At 42.3% G+C, this 25409-nt stretch overlaps 2 protein-coding genes across 8 annotated transcripts in view; one reads left to right on the plus strand and one right to left on the minus strand.

Annotated features, from left to right (window-relative positions):
- Positions 1-25409, plus strand: part of RALGPS1 (Ral GEF with PH domain and SH3 binding motif 1) — a 480822-nt gene that overhangs the window by 225378 nt on the left and 230035 nt on the right. The gene's annotated exons all lie outside the window — the stretch shown is intronic.
- ANGPTL2 (angiopoietin like 2) overlaps positions 1-25409 on the minus strand; it is a 37235-nt gene that overhangs the window by 6208 nt on the left and 5618 nt on the right. The window contains exon 2 of one of the 2 annotated variants that reach the window (XM_001515563.5): positions 14246-15055. In XM_001515563.5, coding sequence (XP_001515613.1) covers positions 14246-15035 — 790 coding nt within the window. In that variant the 5' untranslated portion in view covers positions 15036-15055. Of the gene's footprint in view, positions 1-14245; positions 15077-25409 lie in introns of both variants that reach the window. The other variant, XM_003428389.4, reaches the window with a different exon arrangement.

A 25409-nucleotide genomic window follows, 5' to 3' on the forward strand; every position in this document is an offset into this window, starting at 1 on the left:
GCCAAGCTCTTCATCTGTTTGTTTACTGGTTCACCGGTGGCTCCGATTACCTATGGGTGTCTACCCTGCATTCATTTATTGCTTTTAGTAGTCTTCTTGGGCTCAAAGAGTTTTGAGACGTGGCATTTAGGTGACTATTCTCATAAAATATTAACAAATATGTAGGTCGGTCATTCAGCATGCCCTGTAAAACCCAGCTGAAATTTTTAGGCCTGTTCAGAATAAATACTTGGAAATTGGAGACTGGATGACTAGGTAAAGTGCAGTCATGAAGGAGGAAAACATTTCCATTAGGTTGAAACTTCCATGCGTGCTGCCCAATTAGATTTGATGCAGGAAAAAAAGAGTTCGGTGTGTGGAAGCTCGATCTTTGAATTTATATGTGAGGCACTAATTGAGTCATTCTTCTATCAGACCATGATGAGGTCTTCCAGACAGAAGAAACTGGGTCTTGAGGATGCTGATGATATTCAAATTGAGAGCCATTTAGGGAAGGAAAGTTGTGGAAAAGACTGTAAAAAGCTCCAAGGCTTTTTGTTCTTAGTGCATTTGGGGGAATTTTTTCTATTGAAAAACTATTTTAGGTTTCTTCAACCATGGAGAGTGGAGGTGAGTTTTCTTGCACCCATCTGAAAATGTGCGTTAAAGTATCCTTCCTGAAGCTATCTAGATTCTCAGGCTGTCCAATCTAAGTATCTTGTATTCACTGCAGCGCTTAGTACAGTAACAAACACATAACGAATACAATTATTATTATTCAGATTGGGGGGAAATTCTCTTCACATTTGCCCTTCAGGAAAAGCTGATTGCTTCCCTCCATCTTGTCAGACAAACCAGATTTCCAGCTAGACTGCATTACATATGGATTTTTTTTTTGCCTGCACTCTGGACCACTTTCAGAAATAGATTTTGCAAAGGATTAATTACTCTACAAGTTGTCTTGTCCCTGCTCTTTTTTTCTGCTGAAGTACTCCTGTTAGGGAAATGTTGGAAAGTCAGTCAGAAGCAATGTATGTCCCCTAGACTATAAGCTTGTTTTCAGGAGCAGGGAACAGGTCTACCAACTTTGTTATATTGTTGAATTAGATTCTTCCAAGTGGATAGTACAGTCCTCTGCATACTGTAAGTGCTCAGTAAATATGATTGATTGAGTTAATGAGCACCTCCTGTTTGTAGAGTTCTCTACTATGCCCTTTGGAGAGGATAATGTAGTTGGTATACCTGCTCCCTGCCCTTAATCTAGCCTGTAGTGGAGGAGACAGATAAATTACAGATGGGAGGAAGTAGTAACGTATATAAGATATAAGTGATATGGATGTTGTGAGTTCTTAAGCCTTTAGGTGATGTGGAAGGGTGGCCATGGCAGTTGGGAGATCTAAAGTGATGAGTGCTAAGATTAGTCAGGCAAGCCCTCTTGGGGGGAATGTGATTTCTGAAGGAGAGGAAGTTTTGGGCAGTGGAGAGGGTGTTAGCAAGAGGTTGATGTTGAGAAAGAGTGATAATACTGGGTGGATAATACTGGGAATGACTTCTTCCTGTAATCCCTCTGGAGGCTTTGCTGTGCTCTTTCATCTTCATCTCCGCCTGCCCTTTCAGGCCCATATAATCTTCAGCCTGGACTGATTGACCTTCCTGTGTCTGAGCAATCCCACATAAAATAGGGATCCACTTTTCTTAATTGTTTTGATCCTGTCACTCCCCTTTTCAAAACCGTGTGGTAGCTTTCAGCTGGTGCTTAAATCAAAGTACTACTGCTTTGGTTCCAGCTAAGCCAAGTGGTTTACTGTTCCCCACAAGCATTACCTGCCCCTCCTTGTCCAAGCCAATGGCAGCACCATCTTCCTACTTGCAGTGCCCTTCCCTACTTCTCCCTGACAAGCAACCCCCTCTTTTACAGAGCCCAGCCAGGCCAACAACAGTTCAAATATTGAAATGAAAAATGCAATCCTTTATGTTAAGGAAGTACAAATTAAAATGTGCAATAGAGAAATTTTTTCCTTTGGAAAAGTCCAAACAGTACAGTTAGAGTTTACTTTGGCTCTTTCTCTGAATGGATCATTTATAGCCGAGCTAAATGCCAGAAATAACGTCGACTTGCAGACTGATAACAGAATGGGTCCCGGACCACATCAGCTTGGATCTCGCTTTTTCACACTGACATTTGAAGTTTAGCTCCTACAAAATATTTAGGCTCTTTGAACCACATGTGGTGTATTACATTCCCAAAAAGGGAAATGACAATAAACCACAGCAAGTGAGTGTTTGACACAAAATTGTAGTCCCACTTTAAATCTGCCAGATGCTTGCAGTGTCTGCATTTGAACTCCACATGCTCAAACGAAACAGGACATTTTTATCCTGTGAGGTTTTTTTGTTGAATATCACAAATTGAATCCATTTTAATTGAGCTTATGTTTGCTAATAAAAAAAACTTTAGTCTAAATTACAGGAAAACACCAGTGTTCTTTCTTCTATTTGTCAACATGCTCAACTTGCTTGTATCTTGTACTTCTATTAAAATACAGCAAGACCTTGGGGAAAGAACACTTCACATTCACAGGGTGGTCCATAGAGATTTGGGGGCCACCATGGGGAGGATTAATTTATCAAATCAGTTCTGTGGGGATCCTCCTGGAGCTAGCACTAGTCAGCACAGTATTTCTGTTGATGCTTTGGGTGGAGAAATCATGAGCACACTTATCAGATGTGCACATGATGCTGTATGGGGGAGGGGCCTTGTTCATTCTCTGGAAGGCAGGAATAGAATTTCAAGTGGTTTAAGTTAGAGAAGAAGTTGTGCAAGAACAGGATGAAATTCAGTGGGGACAAATGCAAGAGTACATTTAGAAAAAAGCAAATGTCACAAAATTAGGATGAGGGGAATGACTGGCTAGGCAAAAACTGGGGAAGGAGGGAGAATAGAAGCAGCATGGCCTAGTGGAAAGAGCACAGACCTGGGAGTCAGAAGACCTGGGTTCTAATCCCGGCTCTACCACCTATCTTCTCTGGGACCTTGGGCAAGGCACTTAACTTCTCTGTGCTTAATTTCCCTCATCTGTAAAATGGGGATTAAGACTGTGAGCCCCATATGGGACATGGACTGTGTCTTACCTGATTAGCCTGTATCTACCCCAGTGCTTAATTCAATGCCTGGCACGTAGTAAGTGCTTAACAAATAACATTAAAAAAAGGGAGTAACAAACAGAGGCTGAGCGTGTGCCAGCAATATAGGGTAATTGTTTAAAACATCATAGCCTAGTGGAAAGAGTTGAGAGTCGGAGGACCTGGGTTCTAACTCGGACTCTCTCACTTGTCAATTAAAGTCTCTGTGTCTCAGTTTCTTTTTTTCTAAAATGGGGATTAAGGACCTGTTCTCTCTCCTGTTTAGTTTGGGAGCCCAGTGTGGGACAGGAGCTGTGTCAGATCTTCACATAGTATATCTTAGTGCTTAGTCCAGTGCTTAACATATAGTAAGCTCTTAACAAATATGACAATTATTATATCCTTGGATGTGTTAACAGGAATATGACGTGGCGTTTGGGGATGTAGTCATTTTTCTATATTCTGCCCTGGTGAGACTCCTGGTAAAATATTCATACCTCAACTTGGTCAGCAAGCGGAGGAAAGGCAGCAAGATTAGGATGGGCAACAAAGAGAAGACAGGATAGGCAGTAGACAAATAGGAGTTAGCAGAAGGCTAGGCTGAAAAGGGAAGGCTGAGTACATGAAGAACCCCAAACTGTCTTCAGGTCCATGAAGATTTTGCATGGGGAGAATGCTGACCAGTTTTTCTCTCTTCCCACTTCAGACCTGATCAAGAATAAGTGGGCTGAAATTAAACGTGGAGATATTTCAGTTGGCTAGAAAAAGGAACTTTTTGCTGGGGTCAGGAGGATAAACACACTGGAATAAGCTAACTTGGTGGCCCCTTCTAGCATATCATGTTGTGATTCTATCAGTTCAGCCCTATGACCTTCCTCTCTTACTATTCCTGGTTAACTCACAATCTGCTTTGAATTCATTAACTGAAGGTTGGCCGTAGTTAGGTTTCAGAAGAGTCTGAGTGGTGAACAAAAAAATCACAGGTTAACAGGCATATTTGCTATTTTTTTTACTGAAAATGTATAGATGTGGGATTTTATAGCCTTGCAAAGGTGTAAATTCAAGAGCCCAAAATACTGAATAATTATTCCATTTATTAAGTGCTTACTATATATTAAGGACTGTGTTATACACAAGGTTATCAAATTGGACACAGTGCTGTCCCACTTAGGACTCATAATCTATTTTATCTTCCTTTTATCCTCATATTTAACCTTATAAGAGGTTAAATAACTTGTGGAAAGTCACACAGCAGCCTAGAGCAGCACTGGGACTAGAACCAGGTCTCCTGATTTCCAGTCTCACACTCTTTCCATTAAGCCACGCTGCCTATGGAACCATTTCATGGTGTGCTCTAAAATAATTTATCCAGTACTGTTGCCACCTTAGTGTTCCATTTACAAAAGAAACCTTATCAATGCACTAATTTTCAAAAAATCCATGGTATTTATTGAACATCTATTGTGAGAGTAGAACAAAAGCAACATTTAAACAAAAATTAATTGCAGGTCAATGTACTGTGGTCTTGGTTCCCAGTTACTTTCATTACAACTTTTAATACTTCCAGGCGATCAAATTGCTTTCATCTCTCTTACTGATTGCCCCAAGAGTGGGTTTTTTTCTTCCCTTGAATTTCCAAACTCTCAGTGATTATCCTGGGTGCTTGTAAGTGCTAAGTGGGAGAACCACAGGAAGTGGTGAAAGAGCAAGAATGATACTTTTGGCTTAAACAGCTTGCAGTGCACCTCGGGATGGGCAGATCAGAAGCAATTGCAGTACCTCTGCCTCCTGCTGAGTCATAAACGAGACCTTATAAAATAAACTAAACAAGGATTAACAGCCTGAAGAAATCAAACCAAATTAAAATGCTACTTAAGTAGAAAAGAAATTGGTAGACTAAACGATAGAAAAATACCAAAACATCTGATTCAATGTTCTCATTCAACTTTAAACAGAATTAGCACTTGATTTGCAATGGATTTCACATTTACCATAAAATTGTCCCGTAATCAGTATCTGTCCAGCCCCACCCAGCAGGACATGGAGTTTCCAAGATGTTTCCTCGCCTCAGGGGATGACCAGGCTGCACTTCTGGGGATCCATGAGGGCCAGCCTGACAGCATGAGTGGGAGAGGGAGGGATTGGGGCAGCTCAAAGGACTCTGGAACACTGCAACAATGCAATATTGCAGGGGAGAGGGTGCGGGGGGGGGGGGGGGGGGGGTGGCAGAGGACAGGCAATCAATCAATCATATTTATTGAGCATTTACTGTGTGCAGAGAACTGTGCTAAGCCCTTGGGGGAGTACAGTATAACACAGTTGGTAGACTTGATCCCTGCCCACAACGAGTTTGACATGCAGGCATGTCCCCTGGGGTATTAGAACTTTGCCCATACTCTAATTCCAAATTCTCTATTCTCATGCAATTATAGACTTTGTGAGATTTCCTCATTCACTGTCAAGAGCACAGCTTCTCAATTGTCTTAAATGTCTCCTAGTGGTCCACAGGTTCACTGGAGAATTTCCTTGGGGCCATGGTGGCTGCTCTCAGAAATACTCTCCTTTCCTACCTTTTTGATTTTACAAACATCTTGTATCTGGATTTCACTTCTATGTTTCCTTAGTCTTTAAGCATTAATTTCCTCATTTCAGCCTCACAATAGCCCAGTGAAGTAGAAGGAGCTAGGTATTAGAATATTACCTATTTTACAGAGGTGAGGAAACTCAGGCTGAGAGAGATTGAGTTACGTACCTCAGGGACTAGAACCTAATTATCCTGATTCCCAAACCTATGCTCTTTTTTTTAATACTTACTTGGTGCCAGGCATTGTACTAAGCTCTGGGGTAGATACAAGCCAATCAGATTGGACACCGTCCTTGTCCCACAAGGGGTCCAATGTCTTAAACCCCATTTTACAGATGAGGTAACTGAGGCAAAGAGAAGTGAAGTGACTTGCCTAAGGACATGCAGCAGACAAGCCACTAGTACTTTTCACTATCCTACACTGCCTCCTAAGTGACTGGTTTGCTTTATGGTCAAGAATTTCACCAATCATGATCATTGGCCTTTAAAGCCAAGCCAGACCCTGGTGCAGTGGTTGACACTGCTGTTGCAGTGGACGAAGTGGAGGGCCTGGAGGAGGGGAGTGGGAAAGAGAAGGAGGAAACAGAAAGCAGAAACTGTTCACCATTGGCATCAAGACCCCTCAACTCTCTTCTTATCCACTTATCCACTCTCTTCTTCAATGACACCCCAGCTCGTATTCCTTGGACTCTTCATCCAGATCACCCCACCCCAGCATTGGGGGCCCTTCTTCTCTGGTGGGGTACAGTCAATCAGGCAAAGTCCCTGGAGGAAAGGGGATTTCATGGGGGGCTTTGAAAATGGGGAGAGCAGTTATCTCTGTAGCTGACCTCCTCACTGTGCCTCTTTCTCGCCGCTTCTGCCACCATCCTCTTGCTCACACCTTTCCCCATGCATATTACTCCCACCCCCTGGCATCTGATTGATCATGGCTCTCCTCTGTGTTTAGCATTGTAAGTGTATTTTAAGGGAGGATTTCTGTGCATGTTGCAGGCCTGCGAAGCATGCCCACGTCAAATGTATTCATGTTCCCACATGCCAAAATGTATACTTGAGAGAGAAGTTGGTATTTATGGCTTCTCAAAGGACATACTTTTCTTTCCTGAAGAGCTGGACACATCCATTCACCTGAACTCAGAACCCATGGGAAATGGATTTTCTGAGTGAATAATGGATGAGTGGACTGAAGAAAAGAGTTCCGTGTTTCTATCTAGGTTTATTTATTGGAGAGCCATGGGAATCTAGGACCTGCTCCTGGCTGGGCCTGCTGTGGTCTCCAGGCACCTCCCTCAGCCTCCAGAGAAGCCTAACAGGGCTGACTCGTTGCTGCCCGCCTCAGCCTGCCTTGCCTGTCCTGTCCCCAAACTGGTTTTGAAATTCTGAGGAACCATAGCTCAAGAGAAGTCTGGCCCATGGGGCAGGGTGAGGAGAGGGCAGACTGGGTCCAGATGAGTCTGTGCTTTTTGGTACTCAGACTATGGGGATTGGTACTTTTTTATTTTATGGCATTTGGTAAGCGCTTACTATGTGCCAGGCACTGGTCTAAGCACTGGAGTAGATACAAGTTAATCAGGTGGGACACAATCCATGTCCCACAGGAAGTCACAGTCTTAATCCCCATTTTGATGAGCTGACTGAGGCATAGAGAGGTGAAGTGACTTACTCAAGGTCACATAGAAGACAAGTGGCAGAGCCAGGATGAGAACCCAGGTCCTTCTGATTCCCAGGCCTGTGCTCTATCCACTGTGAGTTAGGCTGCTCCATGACTTACTTCTCTTAGCACAGAGCAATCTTCACTTGGATCTTTCCCCTCTAAGCACTTTTTTATGGTAATTATTAAGTGCTTTTTATGTGCCAGGCACCGTACTAAGCACTGGGGTAGATACAAGCTAATCACTTTGGACAACACAGTCCATGTCCCACATGGGGCTCAGTCTTAATCCTCATTTTACAGATGAGGTAACTGAGGCACCGAGAAGCTAAGTGACCTGCTCGAGGTCACACAGTAAACAAATGGTGGAATCAGGATTAGAACTCAGGTCCTTCTGACCCCAAACCTGTGCTCTTTCCACACTGCTTCTCAAGCACTTTGCTATTCACCCCACCCTCAGCCTCACAACACTTATGTACATATCTGTAATTTATTTTAATGTCTGTTCCTCACCTCTAGACTGTATGGTCCTTGTGGGCAGGGAATGTGTCTACCAACTCTGTTTTATTGTAGTCTCCCAAGCACTTAGTGCTGTGCTCAGCACACAGTAAGTGCTCAGTAAATAGTATTGATTAATTGATTCAGGGGATAGATTGAATCCTATGTCTGGGGAAATAGCTGAAAATTATATTACTATAAAAGGTTTTGAGAGCATGAAAAAGGCATTATTCCAGCCCTTAAAAGTGAAATTAGGAACTAGGAAAACCTTATCCTAGAAGCTAGTCTGACCTTTTCTTCTAATTTTTTGGTAGGCCTTTTTGGCTGACTTTCATGCTGGCCAATTATTGTCAAAGGATTTGGGATGGGCTCAAAGTTTCTGATTTAATTTTATTTCAGGTCCTAATTGATTTTCACTTTTGCTATGCTTTGGCAATTGGGGTAGTGTGTTCAGATGCCTGTCTTTCATACTGGATAGAAACCTATCTTTATAATAATAATTATGGTATTTGTTAAGTGCTTTGACCACAGCATCTCAGTGAATTTGTCAGATAGAGCTGGAGATAAAACTGTATCTCTAATTTTGCTCTTAAAGGCTCCTAAGGGTGGATATGTGTCATGGAGATTGGGGGTGGGGAGGGGCTGGGGTCTCGGAAGTGGGGTCTCTCCTCATGGGATAACTTTCAGCATGACCTAGTGGATAGAACACGGGCCTGGGAGTCAGAAGGACACCTGCTATGTGCCCTTGGGCAAATCACTTAACTTTTCTGTGCCTCAGTCACCTCATTTGTAAAATGGGGATTAAGGCTGCAAGCCCCATGTGGGACAGGGACTGTGTCCAAACCAATTACCTTGTATCTACTCCAGTGCTTAGTACAGTGCCTGGGCACATAGTAAACACTTAACAAAAAATACCACAATTTCCAGTCCTGGCAGGCCATTACCTGCAAATGGTTTTCATTAGTGGTCACAAAAAGGGTCTTAGTGCCTACTCTCTGTGCTCAAGTAATTAAGTTCTACCTAGCCTTTGGCTAACTCCAGTCTGGTTATTGCTATATATTTTTAATGGTATTTGTTAAGCACTTACTCTAAGTCTGGCACTGTACTAAGTGCTGGGTTAGATCCAAGCTAATCAGGTTGGACACACTCTCTGTCCCACATGGGGCTCACAGCCTTCATCCCCAGTTATAGATGAGATAATTGAGGCACAGAGAAGTAAGTGACTTGCCCAAGGTCACACAGCTGATAAGTGGTGGAGTCAGGACTAGAACTCGGTCCTTCTGACTGAAAAGGCCCATGTTATCCACTATCCCCTAGGTCATGCTGCTTCTTATCCTGATTTCTGCTTGCTGTCTATCCTAACCTGCTGCTTAGAGCTCTGTCTGCTAGACAGACCTCCTTTGCCTGCAGCCTTCCTGGATCATCGCCCACCTGTCTGTCAATCTGTCCAGACTCTGTGCCTAAGGAAGTGCTCTGTATGCATTAAGCACCCAGTAAAGGTTGATTTTGATAAGGATAAGTTTTAGGAAAAAACAAAGATTATAGGACCAAAAATGGGAATAGTTTAGGAAGGAAGTGAGAGGAAAGTGGCAGCCGCAGAAGACTTCAGAGAAGGGACTGGTAAGTGTGAGACTGGTAAGTGTGACTCTAGGTGAAAAACAGAGGTTTCTACAGGGCACTTGAACCTGGAGCAAGACCTGTTCTCTATTCTCATTGGTTGCTATTGCTATCACATGGAGAAAGGTTCTTTTGCCAACTGCTTTTCTCAATTAGTCATTTCTTGCCTTTGTCCTTTGTGTTCCTATGCCTTTGCGTTGCTTTTAATTAAATGTTAAAAAAGTTGGATGAATGGCTAAAAGTTAAGAATGGAATAGGAATTTCATTTTGATGGCAGGGATGGAAACACAGGCTATTACAAAACACAGTCCCTTCCTAGCAGTGTCTCTGCCCTGAAGGGTTATTTCTCAAAGTCACTGATTGCAACCAAGATGAGCTCACTGATTGTTCTTCCCTCTGTGGCAAAAGAGAGTGAAAAGCACCCCAGCAATTCATACAAGCAGATGTGTGTGTGTGTATTTGGGTCTGGGGAGAGCAAGGGAGATATTATTACTGTGTATAATGACTAAGAGAAAATGGGTTTAAATTAAAATGTGTTGGACAAAAAGAACTTCTTTTAATGGTATCTGTTAACCGTTTACCATGAGCCAGGTGTTGTATTAAGCACTGGGGTAGGTACAAGCTAATCAGGTTGGACACCATCCATGTCCCACGGGGACTCACAGTCTTACAGATGAGGTAACTGAGGCTCAGAGAAGGCAAGTGACTTGCCTAAGGTCACATAGACACACGCAGAGCCGTGATTAGAGCCCAGGTCCTCTGACTCCAAGCCCATGCTCTATCCACTTAGCCAGGCGGCTTCTCTTACTATGCTAGGACTCTGGTAGAGAGGGAGCTGGCCAGGAAGTGGAGGGTAGCTGATATCTAGGCAAGCCACTGTAAGGAGCCACTCTTGTTCTATAGTCCTAGAATGCTGGCAAGATAGTTGCCTTGGAAAAGCTCTGCACAATTATATGAGATGAAGAATCCTTACTATTAGGCACTAGAGCTCTGATTGCCTGAAGGAGTGTGAGAATATGTTAACATTTTCTTTGTACTCGCTAGACTTGAATAACTAATCAGTGCAGCCCAACAAAAAATGACCTTTTTGTATACAAGGGGCACTCAGGACTCAGCCCTACATTGGCATCACACTTTTTTTAAATGGTATTTGTTAAGCATTGACTCAGAGCCAGGCACTGTACTAAGCCCTAACAAGATGATCAGGTTGGACACAATCCTTGTCCCACATGGGGCTCACAGTCTTCATCCCCGTTTTACAGATGAAGGAACTGAGGCACAGAGAAGTTGAACGACTTGCCCAAGGTCACACAGCAGACAAGTGGCAGAGCCAGGATTAGAACCAAGCTCTTTCTAACTCCCAGGCACATGCTCAGTCCACTTGGCCACATATGACTCCACCATCAGTGGTGTCATTTTTTTAAAATGGTATTTATTAAGCGTTTACTATGTGCTGGGCACTGTACTAAGCCCTGGGGTAGATACAAGTTAATCAGGTGAAGAAAAAATGCGTATGTACATATTTTTTACACTAATTTTTAACTTAGCAATTAGTGGTATTTTTTGAGTGTTTTCTATGTGCAGAACATTGTACTAAGTGCTTGGGTGAGTATAATACAACAGAATTAGACACAATTCTTGCCCAAAACAAGCTCTGTATTGTATATGGCAGAGTTGGAATAGAATTATTAACCAATTTCTGGAATACATTTTTAGAGTAAATGGCACTTTTCTAGTGAGGTAGGGTGGACATTAAAGGCTCACTTGGTCCCCTGCTGTTGGTGACTGAGGAGTGCTTTGTATTCCCCAGCTTAAAAAGGAAGAGAATGTATATGGGCTCAGATTTCTTGCTTAGTCAGGTGCCAGGTGAGCCGCTCTGAAAAACATTTGAACAAGGCTTCCTTTTATTAATTAGTGATGTAATTCCTTGAAGCAAGGTATCCTAGAACTGACTTTAATACTTTTACATAATAATAATAATAATGATAATGATGGTATTTGTTAAGTGCTTACTATGTGCCAAGCACTGTTCTAAGCACTGGGGTAGATGCAAGGTAATGAGGTTGTCCCACTGGGGCTCACAGTCTTAATTCCCATTTTATAGATGAGGTAACTGAGGCACAGAGAAGTTAAGTGACTTGCCCAAAGTCACACAGCTGATAAGTGGAGGAGCAGGGATTAGAATCCAGGACTCTGACTCCCAAGTCCTTGCTCTTTCCACTAAACCATGCTGCTTCTCCACACTGCTTACAAGGTCCAGTACTGCTTTAATCAAGATCTGAATTCCTTAAATTAAATCAGAAATATATTTTGACGTGCATCTATTATAGCTCTTTCACCTGCAGGTCAAATCCATATCAGAGAGACAGGTCTTCATGTGGAATTGAGACTGTATGAGTGGGTCTGGGATCCTTTTTCTGCTAGAATTGAGGTTAGCCTTGGTCAGATATTGGATTGGACTTGGCTTCCACTTCTGTGGGACTGGGCTTGGTCCAGCCCTTGCTACCTAGCTTGTGCAGAGGGCCTTGAGGGCTTTTGGTATTGGGAGACATCCTTGTGACATCACTAGGGGGTGAATCTAGGAGTAGGATATAGCAACTCCTGCTCCCCATCTCCTTGTGCAAATGGGCCCTGGGGAAGGGGAATGCATCTTCTCCTATGCCCACTGGAAAATGTCTTGGAATTGCCCTTTGCTAGGTAATTACTGTCATGATTCCTTTTCCCGCTGAATTTGGTGGAACTAGAATCTGGGAGAATTCTCAGAAATGGACAAAATGGATAATTTGGAATATGAGCATTGAGGACCTCAGGCAGAATTTTGGCATGAGGACTTGATCCTGGGCTTTCAGACTTACTGCTGGGCTTCCCTTGTAGTTCAAGGGGAAACAATATGGGGCGTAGACATCAGGGTTTAGATCATGGCAGATGGGACTTAACCTGCTTACCCATTGGGTCATTAATACATGGAATGGATTGGGTGTAAAGGAAGGAAAAACTATATGGAAATAATGGCAAAAATCTACCATAAAATAAGCAGGAAAATCTATTGGAGAGATAAATGTATTTTCTTTCTACTCTGGTCTTGCAGTGCTTGCATGCCTTAATTCATGCAGATACAGCCCAAGGTAAGAGAAGTTTCACTTGGAACTCAGAAACAATGTTTTCATTGTTTGGTTTTACTTTTGCTCCCAGGTTAAACCTCTGTCCTTTTACTATCAGCTTGGAGCAGGAACAGTTGTGAAATTGAGGCTTCATTATGAAAACCTAAAATGCCTGTAAAGTGGTTATTATAGCCAAAGCATATTTCATTATGCTACCTACCCCCAAACTTAGTACTTAAGTGATTTGATAAATCACTTGAGAAGTGATTATTAAATTTAAATCATTAATGAAAAGTTGTATCCTTCTACAAGAAGCTATATGACATCATTTAATTTTTTTTGCCCCATTATTTGCAAAGTTCTCATAGAGGCCCCAAACCCAGTCTTCTAAGTTCATAGCTATTTTCCTGAATTCCACCTCTGTGACATTGATAGAGCAAATTGTCTCTACTGGCCTCCATGGGTATTTCAGTCAATCAGTGGTATTTATTGAGCACTTACTGTGTGCAGAGCACTGTACAAGTGTTTGGTAGAGTACAGTGCAACAGAGTTGGTAGACACATTACCTACCCACAACAGGCTTCCACTTTAGGGAGACATTTAAATATTCAGAGTCTTAAAAAGTAAAACAGTTCCTATGAATCCTATAAGGAATCTTCTCCTTAGCAAACATTCTCTAGCTTTTAGGGCAACAGCTCCCCCTTTCTTTCTTGGAATCAGAACTCCGATATTCCAAGAAGATGACCAATTTATAGAAGTCACACCACAGAAGCTTCCTTTTTTTGCTCTTTAAGCCATCTGTCCTCTGATTTGGGAACACTAGAACTGTACCTTCCTAGCCAATTAATTGATTGATTTCTGCTTTTCACTGGGTTTGTCTGATTTGTACTCAAGTATAAGGGTTATCTGTGTAGGTGAAGGAGCCTGGCCTAGTGGGGTAGAACATGGACCTGGGAGTTAAAAGCACCTGGTTTCTAATCCCCGCTCTGCCACTTGTGTGCTGTGAGACCTTGGGCAAGTCACGCAAATTCTCTGGGCCTTAGTTACCTCATCTTCACAGTGGGGTTGAAGACTGTGAGCCCCATGTGGCACATGGCCTGTGGCCAATCTAATTAGTTTGTACAGTGCCTGGCACTTAGTAAGCACTTAACAAATACCATAAAAAATTTTTTTAAAAAAAGTGAACTGTTTTACCACTCTGAGGATTCTTCCCACCCTAGGGAATCACCTGGAGAACTCCTCTAGACTATAAGCCCTCTAGGCTGTAAATTCACTGTGGGCAGGGGATGTCGGTTATATAGTTATATCGTAATAATAATAATGATGATATTTTTTAAGCACTTACTATGTGCCAAGCACTATTCTAAGCACTGGGATAGACACAAGGTTATCGAATTGTCCTACGTCAGGCTCACAGTCTTCATCTCCATTTTACAGATGAGGTAACTGAGGCACAGAGAAGTTAAGTGATTTGCCCAAAGTCACATAGCTGACAAGTGGTGGATTACAACCCATGACCTCTGACTCCCAAGCACGTGCTCTTTTCACTAAGTCACGCTGCTTCTCTTGTACTTTCCCAAGTGCTTAATAAGATGCTTAATACAGTAGGTGCTTCATATAGTAAGTTCTTAATAAATACAATTGATTGATTGATGGATTTGGCTTTGAAGAAAGCACCACAGAATTACTTACCAGATGGTTTATCAGTTGAGGTTGGAATGCTGGTAACAGTTGGCATCGTGGGCAGAGGAGGTGGGAGCACCTTTAGGTTTTGATCACTCTGAATTTCATTGGTAGATATTTGGTTAATAATGCGGTTATAGGTGGGAGGCTGGTAGACTCGGTTTGGTGGTTGTGGAGGTGGAGGTATTGGTCTGACTGTTGGCATTCTCTGACAGTGTTCTTCCAACTGGGCTATAATGGCAGACTGGTTGTTAGCTAAGGAAGCCAAATGTTGATACTTATGTTCTAGATCCTTGTATCTGTTTGCAAGCTGCAACACGTCGGCGGTCTGGTTCAGTATCTTATTCTCCAGTTGGGAGAGCTCTAGAGCGTTGTCCCGTTTCCGAATAATTTCATGTAAGAGCTGCATGTAGAGCTGCGTCACCCTGGAGTTCATATTCCTGCTCTCCTTCCGCAGGAGTTTCACCTCGTTGACTATTCCACCGTCGACCTCCACTAGTTGCTGCAAGGTCTCGATTTGCCTCTTCTGCTTTAAGAGCTCATTGTTCAGTAATTCTAATTCTTGCTTGTGAACCCTGTTTTCCAGCAGGACATCGGGTTCCTTGGAATTGACACAGATGGCCCCAGTCACTTTCTGCTGGGGAACCACGAAGGTGTAGGTGCATTTATCAGGAGGGTCACTCGATCTCTTGTACCGGTTCAGATAAACGAATTCCTGTTCTTTCTCTTCGTCGCTGCTCTGGGCAGCAACCCCTACTGCAGCAATAAGGACCAGGCAGGTCAATCTCACCGTCTGCATGGTCCTATGAGTGGCTGATTCTGCAGGAAGAATATAAAAACCTGTAATTAAAGAGGAAGGGGAAAACGTTAACTTGTTGTACTCTTGAATTCCCAAGAAACACTGAGGAGAAGATGGGAACAAATGTATGGAGCATGCACTGGGAAAAATGCACTGTATTAAGTTCTTGGTGAGTACAAAATAAGAAAGGGACACATTCCCTGCCCTCGAGGAACATTAGATTATAAGCTCCTTGAAGGCAAGGATCATGTATACCAATTCTCTTGTACTCTCCCAAGTACTGAGTATGGGCTCTGCACACAGTAAGTGCCCAGTAAATACCATGGATTAAACAAAGGGGCTTCCTGTTTTTTTCTTCTGGCATTCCTAGTGGGATCAACCATTCCCGGTGGGATCACTGGCTCACCGAAAGTAGGGGCCATCTCTAGAATCCAATCAGGCCACATTTAGAGGGAAGAAACTTTCCTAGTCACTAGTTAGTCACAACCAGATTGTCCTAATGTCCCTTTCCTTCACTCCATCCAGAAAGTGTTTTTGCACACCATGGCAACACTCAATAAATGCTTGTGATGATGATGATATATATTGCAAAGATAATGCTTTTCCACAGTAATGCATTCCTTATCCTTTGTAGTGTGTTATGATTTTGAAGCGGTAAGTTCTGCCTTAGTAATCTTTTTCTTTTTAATTTTGATGCCAAATATTTTCCTAGAATTTCTGTGTTGGGCCATGTTTTTCTTATTCATCCCTTTCTAATGAGAAAACCTTAGAACTGAATTGAATAACATTTAGTAAATTCCTTTCCAGGCAGAGTGTGTGCTTGCTCCTGTTGATATATCAAGATAATTATATTAATGTCACTTTAAAAAAAATTCAAAGTTCATTCCCTGCTACGTACACATCTTCTAATATAGCTGTTGGCTGAGATACTGTGCCAGTGAAGATTCGTTTGATGTTTACATCACAGCTTTGCCTCTCCTGAGGGAATGTGGTCAATTCCCTCCTTACAAATTGATCTTACTGTTTCATAAAATTGTAGTGAGGAAATTCCAAGTCAACACACTGAAAGAATATTGTTACATTGTATATTCTGTACATAACCTGTGTGATGAAAGTCTGATTTGCTGAAAAGGTAACAGTGCAGAACTTTTACAGTGTGTAATAGTCTTAGCCTTTGGAAAGATGTACAGCCATGTAATGCTGTCTTTTAGCCATGTGCCCAAAGTAGTGAATGTCAATCAACTTATTTATTGAGTGCTTACTGGGTGAAGAACACTGTTCTAAGCACATGGGAAGGTAAAATACAACAGAGTTGGAAGACACGTTCCCTGCCCACACGAGCAAATGCAAAGATGCTGTTATTTCTAATGTTTCTGACACTTATTACATTGTACATAACTATGGTGATGTAATAAATGAAAGAAAAGCCAAATGTCCACATTAAGCAAATTTGCTTACTTTCTAGGTCCAATTCAGGCAAATGAACTGTTTTTTGTGTTGCCAGACAACCCCTCCCCACTTTGAAAATAATCTGAGGTGAACATTGTCATGACTCTACAGACTAATAGGTTTTAGTAAAAACGAATGTAGTAGGGTTGGAAGAAATGAGTTTCATCACATTGCGTGATTTTTATTATTATATGTTGAAAATAGAGTGTACGTATCCAGACATTTTAATCAGTTCTCACCGCTGCAAGAACATCTTATATGGAAAGCACCCCTATCTAAGATAAATGTAAGCTTAAATAATTATGCAAGTTAAAAATAAGAGTGATCATGATTCCATCTTCATTTTTAATTAAAAAATGAATCAAACATTTCATATTCCCTGCTTAGGGCACCCAAGGTAACCCATGAGGCTTGGCTTAGTTTCAGGGTCCCAAATAGTGGAGGAGAATGCAGGAGAAGAAAGCAGACTCTCTGACCAAGTTTGCTCTGACCTCTTTTGCTTTTCTACTGATAGTGCCCTAGGAAGGGACATAAAATGTGAGAGAGTTGCGGAGCCCAGATTCCCAAATAATGAGGTAGAGGAAGTGCTTGTGCTGCTCCCAGAACTTTTTCCTTTGTTTTTCTGCATCCCTTCCCCTGCTCCCAACCAACCCTTTCACCCACTTATTCCCAGTTACAGAAGACCCCCAACAATTTGACCAGTGAATGTGTCTGCAGCACTTAACAGCAGGTGAGGGCCAGCAAGACTTAAGCTGCTAAGGAGGGTACACAGAGATATTTTGTTCTATGGCTGGTCCAGAGAGTGTGAATGACTCAGTGCAACCATCACCACTATTGGAGAAACTAAGGGTGGGATTTCTTTGTAAGAATCATAGACAGAAAGCACTACTTGTCCTGAATGGGAAAGGGAATACAAAAGATGCTGCTCAAAATGACTCACTAGACCTGAACCTAACTGCAAAAGCACTTTTCCATTTCGTTACCTGGGAATTTGGCAAGAAGAAATTCAAAATTATAAAGTAGGTGAAAAGTCAGGGCTGGACCTCTTTAGATCTGGGAGTTGTTCACACTGCGGTGGCAGTAGCGATCATGTGAGCTGGGAGATCCCCAAGAGAGGGAGGTTAGAATGACCCATGGTAGAGTTCCAGAGCTGAGGCCTGAGGTACAACCAGGTAAGGGGTAAGAAGAGGAAGAAGGGCCAGCAAAGGAGTCTGAAAAGGAGCATTTGAAGAGTTAGAATGAAAGCCAGGAATGCTGGCTCCACAAAACCAGGCTAGAGAGAGTTATCTAGGAAGAGAGGATGGTCAAACATGCTGAAAGCAGCAGGAGGATTAAGGAGGTCTGCATCAGTGAAGAGAGCTGGGTTCTAATTCTGGCTCTGCCAACTTGTCTGCTGAGTGATCTTGGACAAGTCACTTCATTTCTCTGTGCCTCAGTTCCCTTATCTGTAAAATGGGGATTTACACTGTGAGCCCTATGTGGAACAAGGGCTGTGTCCAACCCAGCTATCTCCTATCTACCCCAGGGTTTAGAACAGGGCCTGACACTTAATAAGCACTTAACAAACCCCACAATTATTATTATTATTGTAGGCTACTGGAAGAAGAAGGCAGAGATGTAGTGATGAGCAGCCTCAGACAAGGCTTTTGAATATGGGGAGACGCGTGGCATGAAGACCAGCTGGGTTACAGAGCTGCAGTGCAAAAAGAATTGTTCTTTTCAAACAGAAGCTTCAAGAGATCGAAATTTAAACCAATGCCAATTGCTGAAAACAGCAAACACAACAGAGAAGAGGGTTTGCATGGTTTTTCAAGGCAGCCTTTTGGCCTTTTAAGCTCTCTTGCATGAGTGGGTAAAGTTCTTTGTCAGTGTCTCTTCTTCGAATAGGAAGAAGAGCTATATGTTGCTTAGATATTTCCTGAATGGGAAGACTATTGAGAAAAATTGGGACAACTAGGAACAGCGGAAAAACAGTGAAACGGAAATGGGACTCGTTTATTGTTTGTCCACAACTGTGGAAGCTATTGAGTATACTGCCGCTCAGTTTATAATGTGAATCAGAAGGAAAACAATCTCCCAAGTTCATAGCACTGAGGGTTCTCGGGGTTCAGGAGTCATCTCAGCAACTGCTGAGGTTGGAAACTGACACCAGTGGCAAAAAATTGGGTTCCTTTACATTATTGCTGTGCAGAGATGTTACTGTCTGAGGCAGAGGCAGTCATGTCCAGCTTCTAGACAGATTTATATTATGAAGAAAAGGCCGATTTCCACATCTTACCACACCTCCAGCCAATCGTTTAATTCCCAAAAAACACCCAGGGATTCTGGCTGCATTTTTCACAAGTTCCTGTGTGCCAATGGCAGTGCTTGGCTGTCTAGCTTGGACGCCCAGAGGAAAAATTGTAATATTTTGTCTAGGGAATATTGCTTATCTTATTTGAAGAACTGGTAAAATTACATTGTAAAAGATAACCTTTTTATAAAAAAACCAAGGCCATTCTTTAGCGAATGATGATAAAGCAAAAAATTGCTGATTCACCCTTCAGAATAAGTACTCATATGCCTAGTTTCAACACGAGTAAGCTATTTGTGGGTAGAGACCATGTCTCCCAACTTTGATGTACTGTACTCTCCCAAGCCTTGGTACAATAGCTTTGCACATAGTAAGTGCTCACAAAATACCATTGATTGAGAAGGTCAAATGCAAATGAAAGAGACATATGACACAATACACACATGAATGCTCTCCCTGTCGTGCCAAAACAACTTAGGGACCGGGTTCTGGGAAGCGAATCCCAACGGCATCTTGTCCATTTCTCTCCAGGGCGGAGGCTCTAACCCTTCTTGGTTGCACATACAGGTATCTACCTCATTCAAGACAATCTCCAAAGAATGAAATTCTACTCTGTCCTTGTAACCCCTTCCAGTTCTAGATGTCTATTCTGTGGTTTGTTTCACCTACATGCTTTCTAGAGATAGCAATCCCTTTTCCCTCAGAGCAAATGTGTCAGTAGAGCCTGAGTAACTGTATTCCAGTTTCACAAACGAGCATGGAGAAGGTAAGTGAGTTTTCAGCCTCCAACTGGATGGTTCTAAACTTGGTACCATGTTAACACTAACAGTGCCAGAGCTTTAGAGATAAACCATTGCTAGGGAGGTCCCCAGCCAAATTCCCATTTCCAAGCCCGGGAGATGGCCGAAAACATCGTGGGACTTTCCATCCCATTTTGCTGCTCTCCATCCTGTCCTCAGTTTTTACCCCCTCATTTGAACCCCAGCCTTTCCTCTCATCCTGAATCCAGGCACTGGGAGGGAGAGGAGGGCGTCAGGGAAGTAAACAAGGCAAGCGAGCAAGTGAGCCTAGGGTTTCCAACACTCAAGTGAAGCCATATCCCTGTTGCCTTTTATCCACAAACTAATAGTTTTTGGTAAAGCTCTGCAGAATTGTAGTTTAAAAGTGCTGGTTTCCAAGGCCCTTTATTAGCATGAAGACAAGCCATAATGTTATGCTGTTAATGTAAAGTAATAGTATTAAATGCCCATTGGGTGTTGTGCAGTGTACTAGATATTTGGAAAGTACAGAATAAAAAAGTAATGTGTTCAGTGTCCTTAGGAGCTTATAGTCTAATGGGGGGTGAGTAAGAGCAGGTTTCTTTTTATTTCTTTTGAGCTGCTAGACACCTAGCAAATCACTGGTGGAGCTAGAGGAGGAAAGGCTACCCTTGCAATTCAGCTGCCACATGAGTATTTTTAGGGTAATGGTAATTAAAATATATACTTTGGTGATCAGCCATTACTACTTAATGGCATTTGCTTTTTTCTGTTTGTCAGATTTGCTAATTTAAAAAGTGACACTATTACTCAACAGATCTCAGCCCTCTTTGTCTTCAGAGTCCTACTAAAGTTCCACCTATCTTAGCAAGCCTTCAATCAATCAGTCAGTCGGTTGTATTTATTGAGTGCTTTCTGTGCGCATAGTTACTTTGCACTTTGTTACAATATAACAGAATTGATAGATATGTTCCCTGCCCACAACAGGCCAACAATCTAGCAGGAGAATATAATTCTATTTATATATTCATGGAAATACAATTCCCATTATATCAAATCGTATCATCCAAATCACATAAACAGCCACCCCTAGCATCCATCCATAATACCGAAGAATACATATATTTTCAGTTATTTGGATACTTTCTCCAAGCATATTCATCCTACTCTGCATCTAATCTTTTTTTCCTCCCTACTTCACTTGTAAATCTTTTATGTGTCTGTCTCCTTGAAATCATACACTCCCTGTAGGTAGGGAATTTTTTTTTCTCTTGAGGTACAGTATGTTGTATTCAGTATGAGCTAAATAATGTCATTAGTAATACTATTTCATACCTAAATGCAGTGGTTAGTGAAGTGTACAGGACACAGTGCAGGAGAGCAAAAGGGAAGTATTGGAGGAATTGGTATGCCAATCAAACCACGTGACATCTGTCTTCATTTCTGTCCACTGGCAAAAGGTTGAAGGCATGAGGTCAGGGAGTATACTTAGTCCAGGCTACTGTAAAGTATCTGGTTGGGTCTCCTCCAGCATCCATCCTCACTTCAGTAGATTCCTGCCCAGTGAAGCTGTGTGGTGATTGATGTTCAAAGACTGAGTCTCATCCAAGATCCCCGCTGACAGCTGTCTATGTGGCTATTCCTCTAGCTCTAGGGAGTTGAATGTGGAGTTGGGAAGTCAGTTGGCCTGTGAGTTCCCTTGGCAACCCCTGAAGACTAAGCCTCTCTGAGAGGTACTGACATTATAGGATAGGAGTAAAGGAGTGTTGGAGAAGCAGCACGACCTAGTAGATAGAGCATGGGCCTGGGCGTCGGAAGGTCATGGATTCTAATCTCCACTCTACCACTTATCTGCTGTGTGACCTTGGCAAGTCACTTCACTTCTCTGGGCCTCAGGTCCCTCATCTGTAAAATGGGGATTAAGACTGTGACCCCTGTGTGGGACAGGGACTGTGTCCAACCCAATTATCTTGCATCTACCCCAGCACTTAGAACTGTGCCTGGCACTTAGTAAGCGCTTAAAAAAATCATTATTATTTTTATTATTATTATTAATAAGGGAGGATAAAGTGGGAAGACACTAGAGTGGAGGTCCTGGGATAAGGAAAACAGGAGGAGGAGAACGAGTCAAATTGTTAGGATGCTCTCTGTTTCTCCATTTTAAACACATGGCACAAAGTACTGGTCAAAAATGATGTTTTTTAATTATAAAAAATCTGTTGCTTTGAGAACCTTACTCCATATAGTCCTCTGATTCATAAGAAGCAGTTTTGAAGATGTGACCTTTTCCGAGAATGGAATTTAATGCCGTGTAGGGTTTTGTTGAAACTGCATTAAGCTTTGGCTTATCCCCAATCTTTTAAAGAATGAAAGGGCAGAAATGCCATTCCTTGATCAGACCAGTGACCCACTCAGCTCAGTATTCTGTCTCCTCCAGTGACAAAAAGCGGCTCAGAAGAACAGTGTGGTGGTTGCCTTCTTTTAGATCCTGTTAACAGATGAATCTAATGATTTCCCTAACAGTAACCCAAATGAGCCTTTTCCTGAGTATATCTAAACCCTTTTTGAACCTTTGATATTTTCAGCCTTCCCAGCTTTCTGTTCGAACAACTTCCATATGTTTACCACCTGATATGTGAAGAAGCTGTTTCCTTTTGTTTGTTTTTGAACATTCAGTGGATTCCTCTTCATCCTCCTAACAGGGGATTTAGTGAACAATTCCATGTTCACCTTGTGCTCTGCCCATCACATTGCGTACACTTCGATTCTGTCCCTCTCCATCTTCATCTTTACAGAATGAAGATTCTTAATCTTATTAGTCTTTTTTTTTGTGGAAGCAACTCATCTTGGTTGACCTTCTCCATGCCTTCTCCAGAAAGTTTTATCCTAAGACACCATACACAGTAGTGCGCATTAAATAGGAAACACCTGGTTGGCTAAACCCTGATGCATTTGCTCTTTTCCTAAATACACATGACTCTAAATAGTTCCCACACCATATATACTGACAATATGTTGTAAATACTCACCCTGTAAAGAGGTCATAAAGTTTTCAGTCTAATTATTGAGAACAAACTAAGTGCCCTATCGGCTTCTGAAGTGACTCTAGAACCCTTTCCATATTTAATATTAGACTGTGGAATATTTGGCACATATTTTCTATATAATATCTGACAGAAGATGACATTTAGAGAGTCATTAAGATTAATGATGTTTTGCCAAGTTTCTAAGTGCCTTTGAAGAAGGGTCCCTGTCATTTCTTGATTCAAAAGAGTTTGGAGCAGTTTATTTTCATTGGAGGTTACAGACTGATATAGCTTAGTTATTTACTAGATTAGTTTTAGTGAATGGTCACAAATGAGCCTGTTTTCTCTTACTCTGCTCATGTTTATTCAGCTAATTGTGTCTCAAGGGAAACAATTCAACAACATTCCTATCCTGTTATGAGTGGAGAGAAACTGAACGTCTTAAAAAAAGATGTTCTTCAATTTTTTTCCTATTACTGAAAAATAAAAGCAAATCAAAATATTTCCCCTGGCTCTGGATATTACAGCAAAAGCAGAAAGGACTCTTGGAATTGTTTTTCCACATTGCATTGTCAAAAGTTTCCATTCTGCCTGAGTTTTCTTTGTTTGATTAACCCAAATCAAATACATTTTGATGGTTCTATGGCTGTGTTTAAATCCCCAAATGAAATTTCCATAGGTCTTGGGTGTTTTACCATCAAACTCATTCTCTTTGAGTTCATGGATTTGGCCAGTGTCGTGACCTCATAGAGTGAGATTTTGCCACATTTTGTATGCCTCTGGGTGTTCTTTAATGATCACGTTCCTGCCAACACTGTGGGCCAGGGTTTCAAACGGCATTCATTGGGGGGTCATTTCAGGCTGGAGGAACCTCAGAGGTCACCTAGTTCTCTTCCCCCCGCCCCCTTTGAAGCCTTGGGGGCAGAGGGTTTCTGGTTGGGTTGGAAACTCAGAAAAGGAGAAGCCACACCATCCCTCGGGTACCCCTTCAAGTGTCCAAAAACTTTTACGGCAGGAAATTATTCCTTAGACCTGGTCCAGATCCCTTGTGCTGCAGCATAATACCCATTTCCTCTTGATTTGCCCTATCTAGAGAATGGTTGGTCACCCTCCCTCTGGTAATCACCCTTCTCATACCGGGAGTTGCTCTCAGCCTTCCCTTCTGTAGCCAAAATAAATCTAATGCACTTAGGCTTTCTTCATAAATTTTATTCTCCACTGCCCACTCATCTCTCTGACTATCCTCTGAACCCTCTCCAATGAACTCTCATTGCGTGGACGATGCTCTAGTTTGGGTCTGGCCAGCACTGAGGTCAGGGGGAGAATTACCTCACAGCTCTTGACTGCTCGCCTCTGAGGATGGTGTTTGCTTTGGTAAGAGCACCACATTACCGATTCACATTCAGATGGTTCTGGGATGCTCCCTAGATATTTTCTGCTACATTCACACTCGGCCAGTCCCTCTCTATTGAAGCCATTCGTCTTCCTACCTAACAGGACACCCTGGATTTGTCCCCATTGGATTTCCCAGGTGCTGTTTCTGGCCAATTTGCCATTGACCCCGGCTCTCTCTGAACTCCAGTTCCATCCTTCCAGGTGCAGGATGTGTCCCTCCCCCCCCCCCCCCCGGCCCCACTTCCAACACCTCCCTCCCTCCCCTCCCACCCTGAGGGCTAATCGGCCAACTTTTTATTCTGACATCCAGAGCATTGCTGACAACCACGGCCTTTGACTGACCTCTGCGGATAACCATTTGTTATGTCCTTTAGACTGAAGTTGACCCAGGGACAAATTCAGTTTCCTTTTAAATGCTTGGATTCAGGCGTCTTTATTTAATTCCTATCTTGATACTGAAAGTAACCTTGCTAATTGGAAGTAAATTCCTCTCATTGGCTGAGGAGAGATATTCTAAATAACAGCTGAAGTTTTTTTGAGCCATCTGTTCTATTTCTCTTCCTTAAAAGTGCTTTTGCTTGAGCTTGTGGATGCATTAAAGTGAAGGACCTGGCTTGTTGTTGGTTCCTAATTTAGCTGAGATTGTAAACTCCTTGCGAGCAGGGATCGCATCTGTCAGCTCTGTTGCCTTGTACTTTCCCAGGTGCTTAGGTCAGCACTCTGCACACAGTAAGTGCTCAGTAAACGCCACTGATTGACGGACTATTCTGAGCATTGAAATTCACAACGTGTTAAATGTGTGGCCCTAGCAGAAGTCAAATCTGCCAGTTCTACCATTAAGATCCAGAACTTCTGTCCCAGTTGGCTTACATTAAAGAGCAGTACAGGCCTGTGGCCATATTCAGTACTTCCCAAGGGATGAACTGGTAGCCCAACAACTGTCAGTCCGAAGCTCAGAGACCTGGCTATTGCTGCCGTTCGAGTGCTTGGTTTCAAGAGTCGGGAAGCCAGCTGAGATCATAAGGGAGAGGTAATGTGGTTAAGTTTTGAATTTAGTTACGTTTTTTTAGTGGGATGAGGGTTTTGACTCATTTTAATTGTATGTTATTAAGGAAATGGCCATTAGTACCATGAGACTGGAAAAGTTAGGAGCCAGGGTAACCCAAGTGAATAGAGTGATCTGGAAATCTTGAGGCAGTTCAGTAACGGTAGATGGGTTTTCGGTTTCATGCCTAAATCTAAAACTCCTGATCTGTGAGTTATTTTTATAGCAAACCTGATGTGAGCCCTCAGCTGCCGATGCTATGGATTGCACTTGATACTTTTTAGACCCAGAAAATACTGATTGAGACAAATCAATCAATGGCATTTATTGAGCTCTTACTGTATGCAGAGTACTGTCCTAATCTCTTGGGAGAGTACAGTATAACAGAGTTGGTAGAAACGTTCCCTG

Source organism: Ornithorhynchus anatinus, chromosome 4 (assembly GCF_004115215.2).
Source record: "Ornithorhynchus anatinus isolate Pmale09 chromosome 4, mOrnAna1.pri.v4, whole genome shotgun sequence".
Classification (NCBI taxonomy): domain Eukaryota; kingdom Metazoa; phylum Chordata; class Mammalia; order Monotremata; family Ornithorhynchidae; genus Ornithorhynchus; species Ornithorhynchus anatinus.